Source organism: Microtus oregoni, unplaced genomic scaffold, assembly GCF_018167655.1.
Source record: "Microtus oregoni isolate MIOR12 unplaced genomic scaffold, Mior012 000002F_ref0000024, whole genome shotgun sequence".
In the NCBI taxonomy this organism is placed as follows: Eukaryota; Metazoa; Chordata; class Mammalia; order Rodentia; family Cricetidae; genus Microtus; species Microtus oregoni.
Genome location: NW_024543061.1, coordinates 6675201 through 6697868, shown reverse-complemented (window position 1 = coordinate 6697868; position 22668 = coordinate 6675201). Strand labels below are relative to the sequence as shown.

The window sequence follows — 22668 nt, the reverse complement described above, 5'->3', positions numbered from 1 at the left end:
GCAACTATTTCTTATGCATAAACAAACTAAGGCCTAGTCAGACATGTACAAAAAAACAGCCTTTCATGTAGTTCATCTATGTTAGACGTGCAAATTCTATTAGACATGCATATTCACAAATGAAAATGAAAATGCTTACTCTTCTATAGATATATACTGAAAGTTAAACCTTTGAAATAAAAACGTTTGAATTCAAAACACAAATTCTATTTGTGCATGAAAAAGATGAAAAGTTTGTGTTTCAATCAGATCCTCGATGCTGAGAGATTTGTCAGTGATAGAAGTAATCACAGAGCACCAGGCAGGCCCTTTGTGGCAGAACTCCCATGTTCAGCAGAAGCCAAGCATTAAGCAGGATAAAACACACACATTCACGGACTGGGCATCAGTGTTAACAACCAAGCAAACGATCCTGCGCAAATCACACAAAGCACACCAGAAAGCCAACACTTTCAATCACTGATCTTAACTCACGAACACTTTTTCTTCCTCCAAACCATGAGGATGTTCAAAAGATGTATTTCAATATCCTCAAACTATAACCTTCCTAAATTCCTTAAAAGGATGGCTTAAGGCAAAAATTCTTTTCAATACATTTTAGTAGCTTCATAAGTGAAAAAAAGCCAAATATTAAATGGTTTAATGAATATCCATCTTTTGAAATGTTTCTCATAAACCTACATATTTCTCTAGTTTATGAGTACCATATCGAGAATTCCAAAGTATCTAGAAACATAATAAAAACAATAATTGTTTAATCTCCACTAAATGCCAGACACAATGCTAGTATATTATGTAAATGACCTTCTTTCATCCTCACAGTTCTTTTTTCAGGTACCAGGGTCCCATGCCACAGATAAAAAATAAAGAAACTGGAGTCCCAAATTAAACAGTGATTTCTGTAGACCTTGCACATCCTGCAGTCAAACAACCTTTTGTTTTCTAACTAGACAATTAAGAACTTAGAGATACTATGACTATGCTAGAACTTATAGCCAGGATTCTAATTACTCCTTTTCTGGTTCTTCAACAAGATGAAGTAATTTTTTGCAATGATTTCAATATTTGTAAGAAGTACATTGTTAGGCAGTGGTGGTACATACCTTTAATACCAGCACTCAGGAGGCAGTCAGGCAGATCTCTGAGTTCTGAGTTTGAGGCCACTCCGGTCTACAGAGCAAATTCCATGATAGCCAGTGCCACACAGAGAAACCCTGTCTTGCAAAAAACAATCAAACAACCAAAGACCAAAAATCAGCAACAACATATATATGAAAAAAAAAGAATTACATAGTTCACCTGAGTGGGTGATCATGTGACGTTTCAGCTGATTAGCAGAAATGAACTTTTTCATACATTCTTGACAATCAAATATCTCATGGATCTGAAAAGGATTAGATCGACAGTTAAACCAAATCTTAATAACTAATGAATTCTACAGAGCTGAAGAAAACATGTAAACATGTGAATAGCTGCTAGTACTGGACCCACACTGCCCTAAGTTGGCTTCATGTACAGTGGAAATGCCATGCCAAACTGTGTAGCTGATGCATCACTAAGAAAAAATGGTCCCAGTAAAGCATGCCATATAGGTGTCCTATTCATATGTAGTAAACATACCAACTGTAAAAAAATGTTCACAACTAACAAATATTAACTTGTGTTATACATAAAATTTAGAGGGGAAGGTATATGTTACCTGCAGATACAATATTCCTCTTTCAGCTGTCGTTAGCAGTTTAAATGTAAAAGTACAAAAGAAACTGTCAATCACAGTGAAAGGTTAGTAGGAAGTTGATCTAAAGTCACTAAGCTCACAATGAAGTCCCACATGACCGGAGGATCATAATAAAAATGATGGGCCACATAAAATAGCCCATAAATACAATAATTGACTCCAAAGACCTAACATTAAACCTAAGCAATATGGCCAATAGTAGAATATTAATAATGGTGTGCTCAAAAATTCTTAGTTAAAGGAATAGATTACAGGAGCTCTGACATGGGGTAGGGGACTGAATAAAAACGTGAGATGTGAATGTGAAATTGTTTCATTATTCTGACAATTCTACCACATATGTGTATCTCATGACATGTTATATAGTCTAAATATAGATGAAGAAAATAGATTTTGAAAAAATGTATTCAGAACACAAACTAATACTTTAGCACACAAACTAATGCAAATGTTACAACCAGGTACTATAGTGCTGATATAGTAACTAGAGATGAAGTCTTTCTATCTCAAACTATAAAATATTTGGTATGGAAAACAGAAGCCTACTTTACCATCATGAGGAAGGTGTTCAGCTCTAAGCAGCAGACTACATGAAGCCTCCTTGGAAACACTGGCCACCCACCCAATGATCAAGGGCTTCAAATTATTGGGCTAGGATTCAAGGCTGGTTCTGCCAAAAGTACAACGATTAACCCTAGGCAAACAAATCCTTCCATAGACAGCCAAGACTGTGTCTGTCACTGCAGAATAATTAGATGTCACCGAGAAAAAGATCAGCATGAGTGATAAAGCACACAAGTGGAGGACGAGGCTGTCTTGGGATCTAAGGGGCCATGGCAGGAATAGTGAAAGGAAAAAGGGCTGGAGGGAGAAAGGTCAGCAGATCCAAGACCTGGCGGCTGGTCTTATTCTATGCCATGGCAGATCTGAGCTTGAAATCCTCCCCTAACTACTCTACTCTTTAGTGAGACTGAACTCACTGCGAGAACTGGGAAAAGCCAGAAAAGCAGGCAGCCATGACAGACATAGATCCTCTGGGGTCTGACTTCTACACATGCGGAGATTCATCCACACCCAATTCTGCGCAGGGACAGATTGCAGGGTGGAGCCTGTGCAGCTCTTGGTAAGAGAACTGGAAAGAGAGTGCAACAGGGCACAGAGGAAGGTCAGGCACTCTCCCTATCAATCACCTGTGGGGGATTAGGCTAAACACGCAAGGTGAAGAAATAAGGACAGGATACGGAATGATTATTTAAAGCTTGAAGGTGCAAATTTACATTCTTAACCACTGCATGTAAAAACACATAAAATATAATTTTATAATGATGGCAAGATATTAAAATGACAAACCTTCTCTGTCATATAGAAGTGAAGACTTTATTTGTATTACTCAAACTGTATTACTATATAAAATGTTTTTTAAAATCTATGGCTAAAATAACCATTAAATAAAATACTGCAAAATTTATTCAATTTTTAACTCTTGTGGTTTTTGGAACATTTTTCATGGTTAAACTTATGAAAGAGATAAATTTCAGCATTTACTACACATAAGAGCTTTTTTGAATTAACTATATTATTTATAGTGGAAAATTAAGTGGATATTTTCAAAACTTCTAACAAAATTTAACAAATGACAGACAATACTATTTAATTATACCTAATATTAAGAAAACCTTTTTTTGTTAAATTTCCAGTTTTCCATGCTGATTTTGAGGATGATAATTTCCTACTTGAATTCCCAAATAAATAACTTGAAATAAAAGTTATAATGTACTTTATTACAATACAAGATAGTATACTGTAATATAAAATACTATGCTGTAATTTAATATTGTCATAAAGCACCATCTACTGTTATGGGAAAACACTGCAACTATACTCTACTAGACATTAGAGCTGGCCAACTAAAATGACTGACATTTTTGGACTTACTAAAGTCCCCCTTGTATAGAGAAGGGCTTTGAGGGGCTACTCTACAATAGAGACAGGGAAGTCTACTTGAACTAATGATTTATTAAAATTCTTCAAATGTTCATAACTTAAAGGCACAGCTGTGCTTTCTGTATTCTACCAACAGGTATACCTTTTTCTACTAAGTTATTCTTTTATGCACTAAGTCTCTACATTATTAACAAATGGAAAAAAACACATTATTTAGAAAGGGGCTCCATGACTAAGATTGCTAAAGCACTCTGTTAAAATATCTTAAACATCATCATCTAAGATTAAATAGACCCAGGAAATAAATCATTCACTTTGAAACAGGGGTGTTTAGAAAAATATACTCTAACATATTTAATATTTTTTGCCTCAGATTAAGTCTCTATTCACCAAGTCCTAAGATGAACAAGAGAGAAAAAGGGACCTAGAGGACCTTGAGAGACTCAGTGGGTAAAGCATCCTCTATGTAAGCATCAAGTACTAAGTTCAAATTCCGAGAACCCATATAAAAGCATGTCTGCCACCCCAGGTTTCCTGTCATGTCACAAAAGGCAGAGAAAGGAGGTCCCCCAGGAGCTTAGGAGCCAGACAATCTGGTATATGCAGCAGAGAAAAAGTCTGTCTCCGACAAGGCAGAGAGTGCAGACCAATGACAGAGACCATCTGCCCTAGTCTCCATATGTTTGCATGGCATGTGCTTGTCTGCACTCAAAAGTATACACACATACACTTGGGGCGGAGCTAGAAGAAAACTATCTAGACTCGCATTCTCGAAAGTCAGCACATAGACTAAAATCTGAATGCTACTGGATAGAATAGCCTGGCCCCTGCACAAATACGACACCCAAATTCAAGAGGCATATTACATCTTCAAACAGCCCCATAAAATCACCAGCTGGATACTGCAAAAATACAAGAATGAACAGAAAATTCTAGTCAATTCAATATCCATTTTCAGAAATGAGAAATCCAGCCTAATGTAACATGTATAATTACTGACAGAAAAAATAAACTTGGTCTTTATTTGTAATCCATTATTTCTCCTGAAGATGATAAAAAAAAAAATCCCTCTAAAGCCAGGAGTCAACTTCACTCATGACAACATGACAGTAACTATCTCATATGTCATAATGTAAATCCAGGGACATTTCGGGGACTAGTAGTTGAAAATTACTATGTAATAAATCTATATATAAATACACAAAAGGCATTTTACAAATCACAAGAAAAGTGAAATTTTTACACTTATCAGCAATATCTTCTTTTCTCTGGATATCAAGTAACTGAAAATTTTCCAGGTTCTTAGATATACTAAATATTTAACATGTTAAATCAGGAGATATCGTGGATTCTATTTGTGACATAAATAGCTTATAAATTAATTTTGCACCAAACTAAACTATAATATGTATTGATTTTAATAAAAAATGCAAACTCTTAGCACAAAAAAGTATGTTTTAAATCACTGATTTGTGTTTCTTGAGTGAACAACAACTGAAAAATCTTGAAGATGCAGTGAGTGCTCTGTGGGAATCAGCTAGACATGACTCCTGGCATTGAAGAATCTGCCAGCTAACTCTGAATGACACAGCTATTCTCAGTTTCCTCCCCTGCCCACTGTCCCTGGCTCAGTTCTGTCTTAGTATAACATCAACCAAGTGCATATGGCAGCCCACAGGCTCTTACCCACCTTCCTGTGCTCTTGCAGGCTTGACACTGAAGTGCACCTTCTATTGCACACTGAGCATATGAGCTTTCTCTTAGGATCACCTAAGACAGGGACAAAACACCATCACAGGTTAGCTGAGGTTGACCCAGTAATTACAGGACCTCACCATCATGATTTAGAATTCTCTGCTGATATACTCAAGTCTTTCTTTCTAAACTTGGAAGTCCCCAGATCATCAGCTTCTATATATACCAAATAAAGCATTCATTATTCCATCTGTTAAGATAGTCTTTAGAAAACAAAAGTCCACAGAAGTCAGAACAAAATAAAAATAAATCAAATGTGCTTTAAAAAGGAAAAGTGAACGTATTAATTCCAACACTGATTTTCCATCTCCTTTACCTTTCGTCAAATGGATTCCCTTCACTGCTATCCACAGACTATTCTTTCAGCAATATATTCCTGTAGAATCTGTGCTCATGCCTTACTAAAGAAGTATTATAGGTCGTATAATGCAGAATCAATCACAATAATGTATTATATTGGCAATCAACACTGTTAGAAAATCAAACCATGACTAAATTTTATATTCTTTTACAGTGATTAAAAGAGTCATTTCATATTTCAAACTTCCTAGTGACTAAAGAAGATAATTTAATATGCATTGTCAAAACTGTATTAGTTGCACCATCACAAATAACTTCAAAATGATATTTTACAATTTTAAATGATTGACTTAAAAACTTCCAAAGTAAATATCTAACATACTGCAGTACCCTGTGTCCATCACATCACCTAAACAAAGTGAAAGAAACCATATCCATTCTCACTCCAACCTCAATGACATGCACATGAGTCACCGAAACTAAAATCGCTGTGTCATTTGGTTATATTGTATGACTATGTTTATGAAATGAAAGTAAATGTTTATTAAAAGACAGGTAGGAATTTTCATCCTGCTTTTCAAGATACCAGGATACTCATAGTAACAGCAGGTAACTTTATCTGTTCAAAGAACTCTATACACTACACAGCCAAGGAAATTTGTTTGGAGATTACAACACAGATTCAAAATACAAACTTTGCCCACAGCAAGATGAATATTAGCCTGCATGTACTTGTTTATCATCCTTTCCCAATGCCCATTGCTTACATGGTCCACCTTCCTGGCATAGCTCATTAAGCCCTAGGACACCTCTTGTTGAGACCAGGCCCTGCTCTTCCCATAAGGCTGGTAAAAGGAGTGGAAAAGAGAGGAGAGGTTGACATCTCAACCACTTCATTTCGCTTTATCTTCCCACTCCCGCCTCTGCTTCAGTACCAATCTCCCATCCCTACTCTCTCTTCTCTCTCTTTCTCACATCATTTTTATCTTACAACTGGAATATTGGATTCATACAAAGAAATACAGGAACAGTTTGTGAGAATACAGAAAAATGTCATTTCTCATAAATACCCCTTTGCATTAACAACTATAGAGTCAATAGACTTTTAGCCTCCTATATTCAGGTATACATGGTTTGTAACTTTAAGGCGGGCTGGGGATATGGTGAAAAAATTCAGTGGTGTTTATGGGGAGGGGCGCTCCTGGGTTAAATAATCAGCACCAGAAAAACAAAACAAACAACAGCAACAAGTCACAGTGACAATCACAAAAGCAAGTGACGGTGAAAGGAAGGCACATAACCACGCTTACCTCAAACCTATCCACCATACGCTACTATTTCTCCAAAAATAAAGTTCGAACCATGTTTCGATATTCAGCTTCTCTTCCTTTACCTTCTACAGTGCATGCACAGAGGTATGCTTCACCATAGAAGTAACAAGGTTTCCTAGTTCCTCAAGTACCCCTGCTTCTCTATGGAATCCTCAGCCATACCTGAGTGTTGCTATCCTTGCTATAATAGGAAGTACTCTCCCATTATACCTACTTTACAGAAAAGGGGAGAAGCATAAGAGAGTCTGAGGATGAGAAAATAAAATCATGTGCCCAAACAAATGCGAGGTGTACATGGAGACCTTAGCTGAAATACAGCAGCTTTCATATCGTATCATGACCTGCAACACGGCATAATGATGATGAAACAAAATCTTCATGCACAAATTGTTTCCTGAAAATTACCACAAATGCCCCAAAGCTGCAATAGTAAGCAACCCAAGGCCAATTACAAGAAGACTCAAAAATTACACTATAAGCACAGCAGGAAGACCATATGCCTAGTTATGACGATGGAAAAGTTTTCAGAGTTGTAGCATCCATCTGGCTTTTTACTTAGTTCAGCAAAGTTGACTTTATACTGACATAAAAGTTTGGTTAAAATACATTGCAGACAAAGATGGAGAAAATTAAGAACAGCATTTTAGCCAAAACAGCATTACGAAAAAAATGAAGGCAAATCTATCAAAAAGTTATGCCTGCTTCTGCCATCATATGAAAAGCACCCGTATATTTAAATTCAATGGGGGAGTCATTTTCCATATACCAGCCATATGTTCTTCAAAAAGCAAGCGACAAAACAACGCTGAGAAGTCTTGATGATTGGCATGCCCTGAAGGTTAGATTACAAAGTTTCACCTTCTGCTACCAGAACACTATTCAAGGCTCTCACTACACAGGCCCAGTATAAAGTGAGGCCATCAGGCACACTCATGCTAACCTCTTGTCACCTTATTATTAAAGTCAGTTATTTTCAGGCAACAGAGGTCCTGATCCCGGGTATTAGTCACTCTTTTCACCTAATTTTAAGGATAAACAAGAAGGGGAAAAGAGTTTCCTCCCGATTCAAAGGTGCAATTCTGCTCACTTCCCAGAAGTGAAGGATAAAAGCTAATATGTAAGAAACATACATGCACAGAATGACATGATGATGTCCTTGGGTCTCAAACTCCTTTACCAATCAGACAGCAAAGAAGGGAAAAGAGCCCACAGTCAAGCAGATATCACAACCCAAATTATATTCACCATGGTTGAGAAAATACCAAGGACAAAACCCTGGGTGACAAGCAAATGTTATCTTTGTTTTACTCTTTGGCTAGCAATTACAAGAAGTTAAGCAAGTGTTTGCTGAAAATTCAAGTATTTTCACCTCCGTTCTAAAATATAGCTAGGAATTTTCTCTGGCATAGAAGAAATGCAAGCACTAAAGGTATTGAATGTTCCTTTAAAAGTATTAAGGAAGAAGTACATCGCTTCAAAGTTTCAAAGTGTAACTGCAAACGATCAATTTCACAATGTAGAAAAATGAAATTTAAAGGCTAAACTAATGAAGAGATCAAACAATACACCTGAGTGACAAGAGTAGCTAAGCGGGAGCTTGATTTACAGTGATGATTAATCAGACAACTTGGAAAACAGGGCTCAATGTTCAGTGAAACACGCAAACAAGTCAGATGTGCACAATGGGAAGCCTCCTCACAAAGGAGAATTAAGAAGATATCCCACAGCCTAGGGAGAGGGATTCCAGTTAGTATGGACTGTCCGATGCTCCTCACCAGTGTGGACATTTTCCTGGTGCCTTTTCAGGGCCTCCTTGCTTTTCAGCCTCTTCCCACAGCTGTCGGCTTTGCACACAAACCTGGCATCCCCTCGGCAAGCCTTCTGGTGCTGCTCAAAACTATAAGACAAGTAGCAAGGGGAGCAGAAGTGATAACGATATACCTACAGACTTTAAACATCACAGCAGGCTTCTGTAACCCATGCCTCCTAGGACATGCTTCCTGCGGGAGTCTCAGGATCATTTTATGCATCAATTATGTAGGTAAGAAAGAAGTACTTAAATTTTTCAGTTTTCTTCATATAATGCTGACTAACTCCAAGTATGAAATTATGCATTCAAAGATGATCTGCACATTCATAAAAGCCACTTTATAACAGGACATTAATTCCCAGTGATGAACTGAAAGAATTGCAAAGGGAACACTGAACACTCTGGAGAACCGTTCAGGCTGTTTCTGACTGTGCAGTGGCAAACACTGAGAAGGGAGGGAAAGGAAGCCAAAGCACCGAGTTATGCTCCCATCCTCTTCTGCCACATTTCCCTTAGTCTTCTACATATCTAATGGCACTTTACTTAGCTCTAAGATATAGTTCAAAATATACTGCAATGCCTTAAAATATACATAAAAGTTGAATAGAATACAGGCTAAAGTTAACTTATTAAAAAGGATAGAACTCTTGCATGGCATTTTTAGAAGAAGTTAATAAAATCTCTAAATGTTTAATCCATCCTAAAGATTTCTTTTTTCTATAGATTTGTTATATATAAATAAAATTATTTTCCAACTTCATGAACAAAAGTTGATATATATATATATATAATACATAGAAATGTCACATCTATATATAGATGATAGATAGACAAATAGATAAATGGAAATAAAATGGCATAAGTTGGAATTTAACAAAATGAAAAGTGAACATTAAGTCTGAAAGATGTTTTAGTCATGTAAGGTGACAGTCTGCTAAGTGTAGAAGTTTATACCCTCTGTACATTCTCTTGGTTTTGATAACTCTGATCTTAAAGTAGAGGCTAATGTTGTAAATATAAGTGACTAAGATAAGGTAAAAGGTAACCTCATGTAATTTACCCAACTGTCCCACTATGCCCTATTCATCTTCAAACTATTCTTCCAAGTGGCTATGAAATAGATGATGTTTCCCATCCATTCATTGTCCCTACACTGAAGTAGTCATTACTTAAACATTTTTAAAACAAATAAGAGAGCAAGTAAGTGACACTTGATAAGTAACCTCAATTCTCTGGCTAACTTGTGCATATGTAAATTTCAGAATAGTAAACCATTAAGTGTAATATTTAATGGCAAGTATCAATCAGAGAAGAGCTAGCATAAATGATATTTAACCATAAATCTCAGATCAGAGTAATTAAAACAGTAAAACTCAGAAAAGATGAACTCATGCCAAAGTAGGCTGCCCTCTTCTTTCCCAAACACACATGAGTACATGCTTAAACACATGCATGCTCACAAACACATATGGGTACGTGCTCACACACATGCATGCTAACAAACATGCATGGGTACCTGCTCACACACTTGACATGCAGAGACACACATATTCAGAGCAGTGTCAAGCAAAGCAAACAGTCTGAGTGGCTGTTCGCAAACTGAAACACCCTGAGCAAACGCACTGTCTCTGCAAGGCCTGTCTCACGGGGAACTTCTTTCCGCAGCTCTGGCATTTGAACTCTTTCTCCCCTGTGGGCTTCTGGTGGAAGGTCTGCTGGTGCTCAGTAAGGATCTCCTCACTGGAGAAGCTCGATTCACACTGTGGACAGGCATAGTCCTCTTCACAGTCCAGGTGACCTGCGCAACATCACAACACTGGAGTTCACACGCCAGAAACGAGCTTTGGCTCTCATTTCAACATCAAACTAGTTCTATCAACTAAAGTCAATTTTTAATTTCTCTAACAAATGTAAGTAAGCCTTGCCCATGTTGAACAGAAAAAAAAATGCTATCAGAAAAAAAAACTATTTTAAAAATCATTTTTACTATGTTTTATAGAACCAAAACAAAATCAAATTCAATCTCCACTTTCCCTTCCAATGTTAATATTTCAAATCAAAATGATAATAAATGCTGATCGCAATGAAAAACTTTTCCTGGAAAATAGGTCCTCTCCAGTTCACTCCGCACATGACAAGGAGAAGCATCCAACAGACATAAACTATCTTGAACTGCCAATGGGGAATCTCACACATACTGGAAATAAAGCAATTCATGGAAACAGTGTGAACTAGGGCTGGTGCTGTGGGTGAGGCACCCCCACTCCACATGACTGGAAGAGCTCTGCCCAAGGTATTCAGGATGCCATTTACGTTGTATATTTTGAGTGATCGTCCAATAAAATGATAATTTAAATGTATTAAATATGAAAAAATTAAAATAATCAATAATGCCACTGTGAAGACACAGTTGTGGCATGCCAAAGAGACATGTGTTCAGTCTGTGAAGAGCAACGTCTGTGATCATACCTTCTGTGCACTTCCCATGCTGCTCTTTCTCCCACCTCTAATTACAAGTCATTTGCATACTTAAGGTGCCACATTCATGCAATCAAGCTCTACAATGGCAAATATGTGGGTGACATCTTTGTCTCTTTTGCTGGACTTTTGTTTTTTTGTTTGTTTTGTTTTTGTTTTTCTGTTTTGTTTATGTTTTTGTATGTTTCACGTTTTTTGTTTTTTTTTTTAATTTATTTATTTATTAAGGATTTCTGCCTTTTGCAAACAAGACTGAAATCAGATACCAAATGTGTTGGTACTGAACCTTGAATGTTCCAGATCAGAACTCTCAACAAGAACTTCTGGACTGTTTAAAAGCATGCACTACAGACCAAATGGACAAAGACACAGAGTGCTTCAACAGCACTATTGCCATTTCCCTCAAATTTTCTCCAGGGATAAAGGATTATGCCCAGCAATACCTGACGCTTACACAGTAGTCGACAACCCACAGGCATCTGTCCCCTAGACTGCGGGTTTCACCTATGGTCACTTGAAATCACTGCTCCCCAATCAAGGACAAATTAGCAATCCTGCACACTCCTGTGACCAGAATACAAAGAGGTTGCCAGAAGGTCCAGATTCTGAGAGGATCTCACAAGACAGAACCTAGGGACCATTTCTCCAGGATACAGGGGGGCCAGCCTGAACATCTGACCTCCTCAGGCATGCATGAGATTAAACACTCAGAGTCTGAGCGACCTCCTTACTGGCCCATGATTTTAAACTGATGATTGGCAGGGCCGGTGCAGGAGTAGACAGCCCTTCACTTTGCTACCACAGTGACAAGAACAGAGTTGCCTCACCTACCTTGGTCATCCTCTGGGACAATGGTTACTTAACCCCAAACATTGTTTTTCTGCTATTCAGAAGAGAAAAACAGTTTTGACAAAAACTATTTAACAACACCAATCCAAGCATAATTCAAGTAATTCAAACTATCTTCCTTTTCAATGTTTCTTTATTCAGACCACCAAATGAAGATGCATTTAATACCTTTGCTTCCAGATGCTGACTGTCCCTTGGAGTGGTCAACTTTGCCTTCTTTGGTCAAGGTCAGAATTTGTTGCTCCTCCTCCTCTGCCTCCACATCACTGTCCAGGTAACCAATCAGAAGCTCAGTATCAGTTTCTATATCATCAACTGCTAAGTAGAAAATATTTTCTCCTTCCTGAAAGACAATTTAAAAATGTCAAGGCACTATTAGCTTCTAATGGAAATCTAGAAGTTGTTTTAAGATGTATTAACTGAGTATGGGGTACTGATGATGCCCAGTATCAGCACCTTGGAACTGGAAACTGGATAATCGGGTTCAAGGTTAGGCTCAGAAACAAAGTAAGTCCAAGGTCAGCTTAGGCTCCAAGTGACCTTGTCTCGATACACAAACAAGCAAACAAATAAATACTATAATGGAATAACTGAGGACCTTGGGCCCATGAAAAGTTACTACTACTTCTTCATCTCTAGTTGATCTGGGGGTTAAAAAATATTAAAGTCACATGGCAATCAAAATACAAATTACTAAGATGAGTGACTGCATATCAATTGTATTTACAAATATAAAGCACACATTAGTGATTTCATTCTGATTACGATTATATATAAAATCAGAAGAGAAAAAATTAAATTCTGACACAAAATAGAGAGGATATAAATTTTTTTTTCAGAAAGAATTTCTAGAGCAGAAAGGAAATTCCAAAGACACAAGACATTTATGGTACCAACTGAGTGATCCTGTCTACCTCACTTCTTTGGCCTCCCTAATCCTATGGAAATGAATGAAAGCAGAAGAGAATAACAGAGGCAACCAGAAGCATACCTTTTGTTTCTTTAAAGGAAATTCTAGCAGGCAGAAATCACTAACAGCTGAAATGATAACTCCCCTAAAGGACCTCCCAACCAGTAGCAGACACACAGAGAGGAACACAGCAGAACTAAGAAATTCCCAGACAATTTTTTCCTTGTAATGAAATTGATATAGAATGCCTCCGTTGGCCTTAGGCTAATCTCCCTGGAAGCCAGTCCTGGGCTTCAAGGCCTGCTCTCCCAGGAGCAAGCACCCAGAGTAGATTTTCTCACATAGCTGAGAAACCTCCCCCAGACAGTTTCTAATTTGTCTGGTGAAGATAAACAGAAGAAACACAAAATGAATTTATTGAGAAGCCTCCCCCAGACAGTTCCTATTTTGTCTGGTGAAGATTGTTGTGATATGAGAGGCCAGCTATGTTCCAGGCACCCGGATTCCCACATAGCTAGCTTTATACCCGAAATAATTACATGGAAACTGTATTCTTTTAAACAATGCTTGGCCCATTAGTTTTAACCTCTTATTGGCTAGCTCTTACATATTGATCTAACCCATTTCTAATATTCTGTGTAGCACCACGAGCTGGCTTACCGGGAAAGATCTTAACCTGTGTCTGTCTGGAGTGGGAGAATCATGGCGACTCCCTGACTTGGCTTCTTTCTCCCAGCATTCCGTTCTGTCTACTCCGCCTGTCTAAATTCTACCCTATCAGAGAGCCAAGAAGTTTCTTTATTAATTAACCAATGAAAGCAACAAATAGATACAAGACCCACCTCCATCAGAAGATAAACAAAAGAAACACAAAATGAATTTATTGAAACCTCCCCATGGGCAAAATGAGGAAAGAGCAAGGAAAATAAGTTTGACTGAGGAATAAAATTCAATAGAGTACAAAGTATAGAATGAAGCCTTCAATAGTTTGACAACATGTTATGTTCTTAAGTTAAAGTGCCCAGAGAGAAAGAAGTATGTGTGGGTATGTGTGTGTGTGTGAGGTGGGGGGTTGCAATGGCTGTTTAGACCAATAGTTCTCAACCTTCCTAATGCTTTGACCCTTTAATTCAGCTCCTCATGTTGTGGTGCCCCCGACCACAAAATTATTTTCATTGCTATTTTTTAACTATAATTTTGTTACAGTTATAATTTGTAATATAAATAAATATATATGTTTTCCAATGACTATAAGGGACCCCTATAAAAGGCTTGTTAGACCCCACACACACAAAGAGGTCACAACCCACAGTTTGAGAACTGCTGGTTTAGATGCAAAGGTACAGCATACACAAGCAGAAAACTCAGAAACTATTAAAAAAAAAACCCTACATGTATTTTTAGAACTAGGAAGGAGCTCCCAACTACCTCCCCCATTCCCCTGCCCTGCTGTAACTAAAGCAACTTAAGGATAGAAGGGTTTGTTCTGACAGTTTGAGAGTTTGATCCATCATAGTTAGGGATGTCATTGCTCTAGTCACATTGCAGCTGCAGCCAGGAAGCAGACAGAGATACAATACTGTGCTCAGCTCCGTGTCCTGTTTTTATTAAGTCTGGGGACCCAGACTATTAGGTTTGTGCCTGCCCACATTCAAGGTGGATCCTCCCATGGGACTCAGGTAAATCTTTCTCATGGTATCATCACAGACATGTGCAAAGGGGGTGTTTCCATGGCGCTGAATATCCTGTCATGTTGACAATGAAGATAAAAAGCACAGAATTTGAGAAAGGTCTCACTATACAGTTCTCCAGGCCCTGTTTCCCAAGTGCTAAGATTTTAAGAGTACACCATTGAGTCCCAATTTTTGTTTTTAAGTATATTTGTAATTTAAAAATCCAGATATATTTTTAAAGAGTTCCCTGGAGAAAAACAGAAATGTTTATCATTATTCACCAAAATAAGAGAGAGATAACTCAAAGATTCAATTTGTGTTAGTCACATTTGATAAGACCATATTTCAGATCATTCATACCTCCAGATCATAGGTATTTCTAATTAGGAAAACTGAAGCAATCTTTATAAACTACTCTTCTTGATGTGACATGAATAAAGAAACAAAAAGACACAGTCACAATTGATAAAAGAGACTAAATCAGAACCAGACCTTGCCAGTCTCAGTTTCTCCAAGCACATGAAGACTTGTATTATGCAGACTCAGACAGGACCATAAATCTTTGTGCTTATCTGATCTATATGCATGAAAACTAATTGAAACTGCTTTCTGGTACATCAGTCATTTTGTGATAGTTGGTATAACAATAAATAATCTTTAATTTTAAAACATGATAACATTATATTAAACTATGATTTTAAGGGATGCACATTTATTGAGAGGCTCTGTAATGAAATTGAGGTTTAATATTCACTAGATTTTTAATAAAAAGCTATGGCAGCCTTTCACAACCTGATGTGCTCTGCTATATTATAACCTAAAAAAATGCAGTTAAAGGCATAATACACAGCTGCTTAAGGAATGGGAAAACCCTTCTCCATATAATTCACACCATTACCAAGGCCTCAAGTCTCCTCTTATGTGTTTACGACCATGTTGTTAAGACCACACTCCTAATTTCCTTGGGATCTTGAATGTCCACCACATAAAGGATTGGTCTCTAACATGTGATGCTATCAGGAGGGTGGAGCCTTTACAAGGCACAGTCCAGTCACAGGAAGTTGATTGGGGGTATTGCCCTCAAAGGGACCGCCTGGATTCTGGACCCTCCCAGTCCCTTCTTCTGCTTCCACCACATGTTCCTCACTACATACTGCCTGACTACAGGTCACAAATGCCAAGCAACCAGAAAATTAACTTCTGGAGCAAAACGAACCTAATAGCTACACTGTACTAATTTTTAATGTCATCCCAATTCCTGAAATTTTTATCATGGTATTATTCCCTTTCAGAGCTCTGTCAGAACCTGCCATATCACTATTTCTGGAGCCTTGTGGAGCTGTTTTCCTAACCTGGAGGCTCACTCCGTGCCTTATCATCTCTTGCACTGCAGTGGGAAGGATGGGAGGGGCACAGATCTAGGAGATAGAGAGAATACTCAGCAGCTAACAACTGCCTGGAACACCAAATGCAGAGGACACAATAGCTTTGCCCCCACAGGCACTTGCACACACATATGCACATTCTCACACTCAGCCAGACATACTCACATGAAGAATAAAAATCTATTTTAGAAAATGAGTATGCCTGTAATGCCCTGAGACTCAACACCAACTCCCTATTATTAGCAGGCCTGTCCTGTCATTCTGACCCTCACCTTTCTCTTTATTACACCTATTATTTCTGCTCAGGGCTTAGTCTCATCTACATAGTCCCTCCATGCAGGAATCTTGCCTGCTATTTATGTTTTGGGAGTTCACTGTCTTGGAACTCTAGCTGAATGCTAAGACACTGTTTATGGCTTGCCTAAAGTTTCAGGTGATAGGGCCAGAAATTTATAAAGTTCTTCAAGACCATACTCTGCTCAAAAATATTCCTAAACCATTAGCTTTTGCAATATAGCAAGCAATTTTAATAGTTATCTCTCCCATTATTGTTCATAGCTTTGAATTTTTTGTGTTAGTGCCTCTTCTCATTTTGCTTGATTTTACTTGTACCTGACTTTTGGAAAATTGCTTCTCCTATAAGCTATCTATAATATCAAAATGTTGCAATATCCTAAATGCCCAACCAGTTAAAAAAAAGTTAAATCTCTAACAACTGGTTTTTAAAGATTTATCAACCTTTATTGGTATGGAAAGCCAGAAATGAAGACAGATATTATATAACTATAGATATCTAAACCAGCATGTCTGTGCTGGCTAATTTTATCTGAGAGGAGAGAATCTTAGTTGAGAAAATGCCCCCATAAGATCAGACTGCAGGCAAACTATAGAATATTTTCTTAACTAGCACTTAATATGGGAAGGCTCAGATCATGGTAGGTGGGGCCACTCTAGAGCAGATGGTCTTGGGTTCTATAAGAGAGCAGGCTGAGAAAGCCACAAGGAGCAAGTCAGTAAGCACCAATCCTCCATGGCTACTGCATCAGCTCATGTCTCCAGATTTGTGCCCATCTGAGTTCCTCTCCTGATTCCTTCAATGATGAAGAGTGATATGAAAACATACAGCAAATAAATCCTTTCTTCCTCAAGTTGTTTTTGGTCATGGTGTTTATGACAGCAATATTTGACCCTAGCTAAGGTAATGTCTAAAATAGTAAGAGACTTATGTATAAATGAGGGTTTTTTTCTAAGGGCAGACAATACAAGGGTTTTGTAATTTTCTTCTGTTACTTTCATAGGAGAACAGAAGAAAACAGGACTTTATTTTGTTTTGCTATAAAAGCATTTTTGGCTGACGATAAACTGTTTCTCAAAAGATGTAGAGAGTTGAGAGGCTTCTTCATAATTACTCTAAGGCAGGGTTTTCTTCACTGTTTTTCAGAAGCATTGTTTTTATGGGGGACTGCATAAAAGAGGAGCCCTTCATTTGTATGGGCTGCTGGGGACCAGAAAAAGAAGTAGGTTCAGATTATGAGAGTTTATCGGGATACTTGGGAACATAACTGGTTCTGAATGTTAAGAGTTCCTGTGCTTCTAGTCTTTGTCAACATGACACAAACCAGAAACATCTGGAAAGGAACTTCTATTGAGAAAGTGCTCCCATCAGATTGGTCTGCAGGCAAGACTGTGGGGTATGTTTCTTGATTAATGATTGATATGGAGGGCCCTGCCCACACTGGGCAGTCTCACACCTTTGGCAGGTTGTGCTGGGTTGTAAAAGAAAGAAGGCTGAACAAGCTATCAGTAGCAAGCTAATATGCAGCATCTCCATGACCTCTGCCTTCAAGTTTTGCCTTAACCTCCTGCCCCACACTCCATGATGTAACCTGTAAACCAAAAAATGCCCTTCCTTCCTAGAAGTTGTGTTTGCTCTGTGTTTATCATCATAAGATGATGCAAACTAGAATAGTTCACTTCTTTGGGCCAGGAGATTGCTAGGTGAAGGGTAGACCCAACTAGTATCCATGATAGGAAAACCTAGTTAAGAATGTGACCCTGAAGAGTATCCTGAGTATATAGTTAGGTCTACCTACCATTCTGTCTTGCCTAGAACTCTCCCACCGTTAACACTGAAAACTATATGCTGTGAGAATTTTTCAGTTGAAGGCAAACCTTGTGACTGATCACGTCAGGACTAGGTTAGCAAGAAGTCAGAAGAAACCAAGCCATAGCAGCACGTTAGTATGCTAACTGGAGAGCAGAAATTATCAAATGTTAGGTGGTTCAGAGGTCTGGTTGGGGGACAATGGAACCTACAGAATGGGAGAAGTTCTTCACCAACCCAGCATCAGACAAAGGTCTGATCTCCAAAATATATAAAGAACTCAAAAAACTAGACATTAAAACTCTAATTAACCCAATTAAAAAATGGGGTACTGAACTGAACAGAGAATTCTCAAAAGAAGAAGTTCAAATGGCCAAAAACACTTAAGGTCATGCTCACCTCCTTAGCAATCAGGGAAATACAAATCAAAACAACTTTGAGATACCATGTTACACCTGAAAGAATAGCTAAAATCAAAAACACCAATGACAGCCTATGCTGGAGAGGATGTGGAGTAAGGGGAGTACTCATCCATTGTTGGTGGGAATGCAAACTTGTGTAACCACTTTGTCAATCAGTGTTGTGGTTTCTCAGGAAACTGGGAGTCAACCTACCTCAGGACGCAGCAATTCCACTCTTGGGAATATACCCCAGAGATGCCCAATCATATACAAAAGCATTTGTTCAACTATGTTCATAGCAGCACTATTTGTAATAGCCAGAACCTGGAAACAACATAGGTGCCCCTCAATAGAAGAACGGATAAAGAAGGTGTGGCACATATACACTTTAGAGTTCTACTCAGAGGTAAAAAACAATGACATCTTGAATTTGGCATGCAAATGGATGGAAATAGAAAACACCATCCTGAGTGAGGTAACCCAGACCCAAAAAGATGAATATGGTATGTAGTCACTCCTAAGTGGATTCTAGACATAAATAAAGGACATTGAGCCTATAATTCATGATCCTAGAGAAGTTAAATAAGAAGGTGAACCCAAAGGGAAAAAAACATAGTAATCCTCCTGGATATTGGAAGTGGACAAGATTGCCGGACAGGGGTTGGGAGCACGGGGGTGAGGGTGGGGTGGGGATAAGGGGAGACAGGGAGAGAGAAGGGAGCACTGGACTGAGCTCCCAAGGTCCAAATGAGGAGCAGAAGGAGGGAGAACATGAGCAAGGAAGTCAGGACCACGAGGGGTGCGTCCACCCATAGAGATGGTAGGACTGATCTAATGGGAGATCACCAAGGCCAGTTGGACTGGAACTGATGGAGCATGTGATCAAACCGGACTCTCTGAATGTGGCTAATGGTGGAGGCTGACTGAGAAGCCAGGGACAATGGCACTGAGTTTTGATTCTATTGCATGCACTGGCTTGTGGGAGCCTAGTCTATTTGGATGCTCACCTTCCTAGACCTGGATTGAGCGGGGAGGACCTTGGACTTCCCACAGGGCAGGGAACCCTGACTGCTCTTAGGACTGGAGAGGGAGGGGGAGGGAAATGGGAGGAGGGGAGGAGGTGGAAATTTTTAATAAAAAAAAAAGAAGAATACTTACATAGGAGTCTAGGGGTAGCTCTTCTAGCTTTTACTCCTCTGCTCCGAGACTGTCAATTTAGCCTATCTAATCTACTAAATTCAAATAAATCCTTTTAATTTGGGATTTTCCATATAAACTTGCTTCCCTTCAGGTAAGAACTTTCTGACAATTTATTTCTATAAATTTTACACTTAACCCACATGTTTCAAAAATTTCTAATGTGCTATATGTATTTCCTGAGAAGATGATTTCCACTGAGCCGTCATCAAGTATTAGCAATTCTCATAGAATTTGTTCAATATTTTATAAAAAGTAAGCAGCAAAATGCTTAGGATGACAGAGGGAAGTTGTATTTTCCTTTATTTGAAGAATGGCTTCCTACAACAATCCACTGATGAGTCCATTAGTGAGGACTGTATAGAATCGCGGAGGCTGTGAGAAGCAGTCAAACTCTCAATAAATCTTGACAGACTGTATATGGAAAATGAGCATGAAAGTGTTGAGGATGAGTCAAAAGGACAAAGTTTATTCCAAAGTCTGTAGATGCTGTCCTCAGTAAGGATTCTTAAGGTTTTGCAATCAACAAAAAGAACAACAAAAAAAAACCCAGCTAGTTTTGTTGCTGTTTTGAGTCAACATGTTCTCTACACATACAAATTTGCATTTGAACTTTCACACATAAACCCAAGAAGAAGGTCAATTCATCATTTTAAAGCCAATTACTATTGCTTAATAAATGTGCTGAATCATTTAGTATCTCCAGCCAGAGGGGAGGGGTAACTCTTGTAGAAGACTACTTATCTACAGGGCTTATATTTTTCTGTAGATTACATGACCTTGACCTCATGATCAAGAGATGTTTATCTTCCAGCAATTAGCCTTAAGGTACTCAATAGAGTAGGATCTCCTGTGTGCTTCATGGGAATAATGCTTACACACGAGTCCAGAGGCAGCTCTTCTGCCTTTACCTTCTTGCTCCTAGACTGTCAATTGAGCAAGGCTCCTTATTACCCAGGGCCTCTATTTCAGCTTCAAACCACTGATGTTGGTCTTACCTCCTCCTTTGTTAGGCTCGAGCTGTCGGTCACAAGTGACAGAATGTCAAGTCAATGGAGCAGAAGGAAAAGTGCTCATAAAACTTTGGCTCTCAGACCTTGTCCAACTTAGGGAAGATTGATATAAACTAAGAACACAATCAAATCAGGATGAAATGAGAAGCTAGAATATGCAGCCTTTTAAAATTGAGAGTCCTCTTCTCCAAAATTACTGAGTAACTTAAGCCATCATTTGATGCATTCTTTCATAATGACTACTATATTATGGCAGAGATTGTAACCAAATTAACTCAAAATATCTCCGGTTGAGTTCTTTCTGCATCTATCAACTAATGGACAGACTCATTCCTGGAAGTTTAGGAGAGAAATCTAATTTTCAGGGCTGCAAATAAAGTTCAGCGGATAAGCAGTTGATGCTTTTTCAGAGGGCCCAAATTCAACTGCCAGCACTCATATCAGGCAGCTCATAACTGCCTGGAATTCCAGCCCCAGGGAATCTAATAGTCTCTCTTCTGGCCTCCTCAGGTATCAACATATATATAGCATGCATATGCACACATGCGTGCACACACAAAAATAAATAAATACATTTTTAAAAAGAATCATTCTTTGGAATCTTCTACCTCCTTTCAACAGCAAAAATACTCAGCCTTCCTTGACAATTTTCCTATCATCCCTACTCAAGCACCAGGTCTCAACTGGGGTAGACTTAATGAACTCATGCATCTAAGGTTCATTTGCGCTGTTTGGAAATAGCAAAAGTAACGCTACCTTCTCTCACAGGAAAATATTAATCCCCACTGTGTACAAATAAACATAACTCCAGATGAGGGGTGGGTGCTTTGGTACTTCAGCTGCATCTGTCTGTGATATAATTCGGTTCTTGTTTACTTACTGGCAGGCTGCTGTCCACGTGTCGATGGTATAAGGGAAACCAAGATGGTACACTTGGCAAAGGCACAATTATTCAATTGCAAATGCAGTAAGCCATGAAAATCTACACCATCCAGCTGAAGTGATCAAGCCATAATCCAAGCATGAGAAAATCAGCTTACGAATGCATGCTTTACCCTAGAGTGGGGAGGTTGTTGAAGTGCTACTCAATAGTTATGTGCATGAAAAGACAAAAGATGAAAGTAAAGAAAACTAATACGATAACAAGAATTTGATACCTGCTATCATCTCACTTAGTCCCTCCTTACTAACCCTCTGAATAAGTCTCAAGCCGCATATAAACACCATGTCTAAAGATGAGAAACATTAGGAAAAAATTCTACAGTAAAATTAATAACATATATCTACAACATTAATCTAACCACAAAATATGCTAAAGATGAGATGTAACTATTATCAACAAAGTATTTTAACCTAACTACTGCAAGCTGCCATGTGCCTCTGACGGCCCTTGAACTCTCTGCCCTCTAAGCATGTCTGAGCACATGACACCCACTGACACACGGGATTCCAGTGGTAACACCATGAGACACATGCAGAAGAAAGCTTCGAAAGTCCTTACTCAGCCTCAGTAATGTTATTTCTGCCAGGAAAACACACAGCTGCAGTGAAATCCTTCCCTGTGGATACCATGTGGATAAAGCGTTCAACATGGCAGCTATACTCATGCAAACAGGAATAAGACTTTATAACTATAAACTACTAGAGCTTTTTCCAGACATGATAGTAATACCGTAATCCTAGTGCTCATAGAGTAGTAGGAAACATCAGAAATTCAAGAACAGCCTCAGCTACAAAGCAACACCTTATCTATCACAAATAAAAACAAAACAAGCAGCTG

At 38.5% G+C, this 22668-nt stretch overlaps 1 protein-coding gene across 1 annotated transcript in view; it reads right to left on the bottom strand.

Moving 5' to 3' along the window:
* Nucleotides 1–22668, bottom strand: part of Prdm5 (PR/SET domain 5) — a 155550-nt gene that overhangs the window by 80124 nt on the left and 52758 nt on the right. The window contains exons 4-8 of the mRNA XM_041641533.1: nucleotides 12374–12548; nucleotides 10502–10676; nucleotides 8844–8965; nucleotides 5373–5452; nucleotides 1300–1384 (exon numbers count right to left, since the gene is read on the bottom strand). Of these exons, the coding sequence (XP_041497467.1) occupies nucleotides 1300–1384; nucleotides 5373–5452; nucleotides 8844–8965; nucleotides 10502–10676; nucleotides 12374–12548 (637 nt within the window). The remainder of the gene's footprint in view (nucleotides 1–1299; nucleotides 1385–5372; nucleotides 5453–8843; nucleotides 8966–10501; nucleotides 10677–12373; nucleotides 12549–22668) is intronic.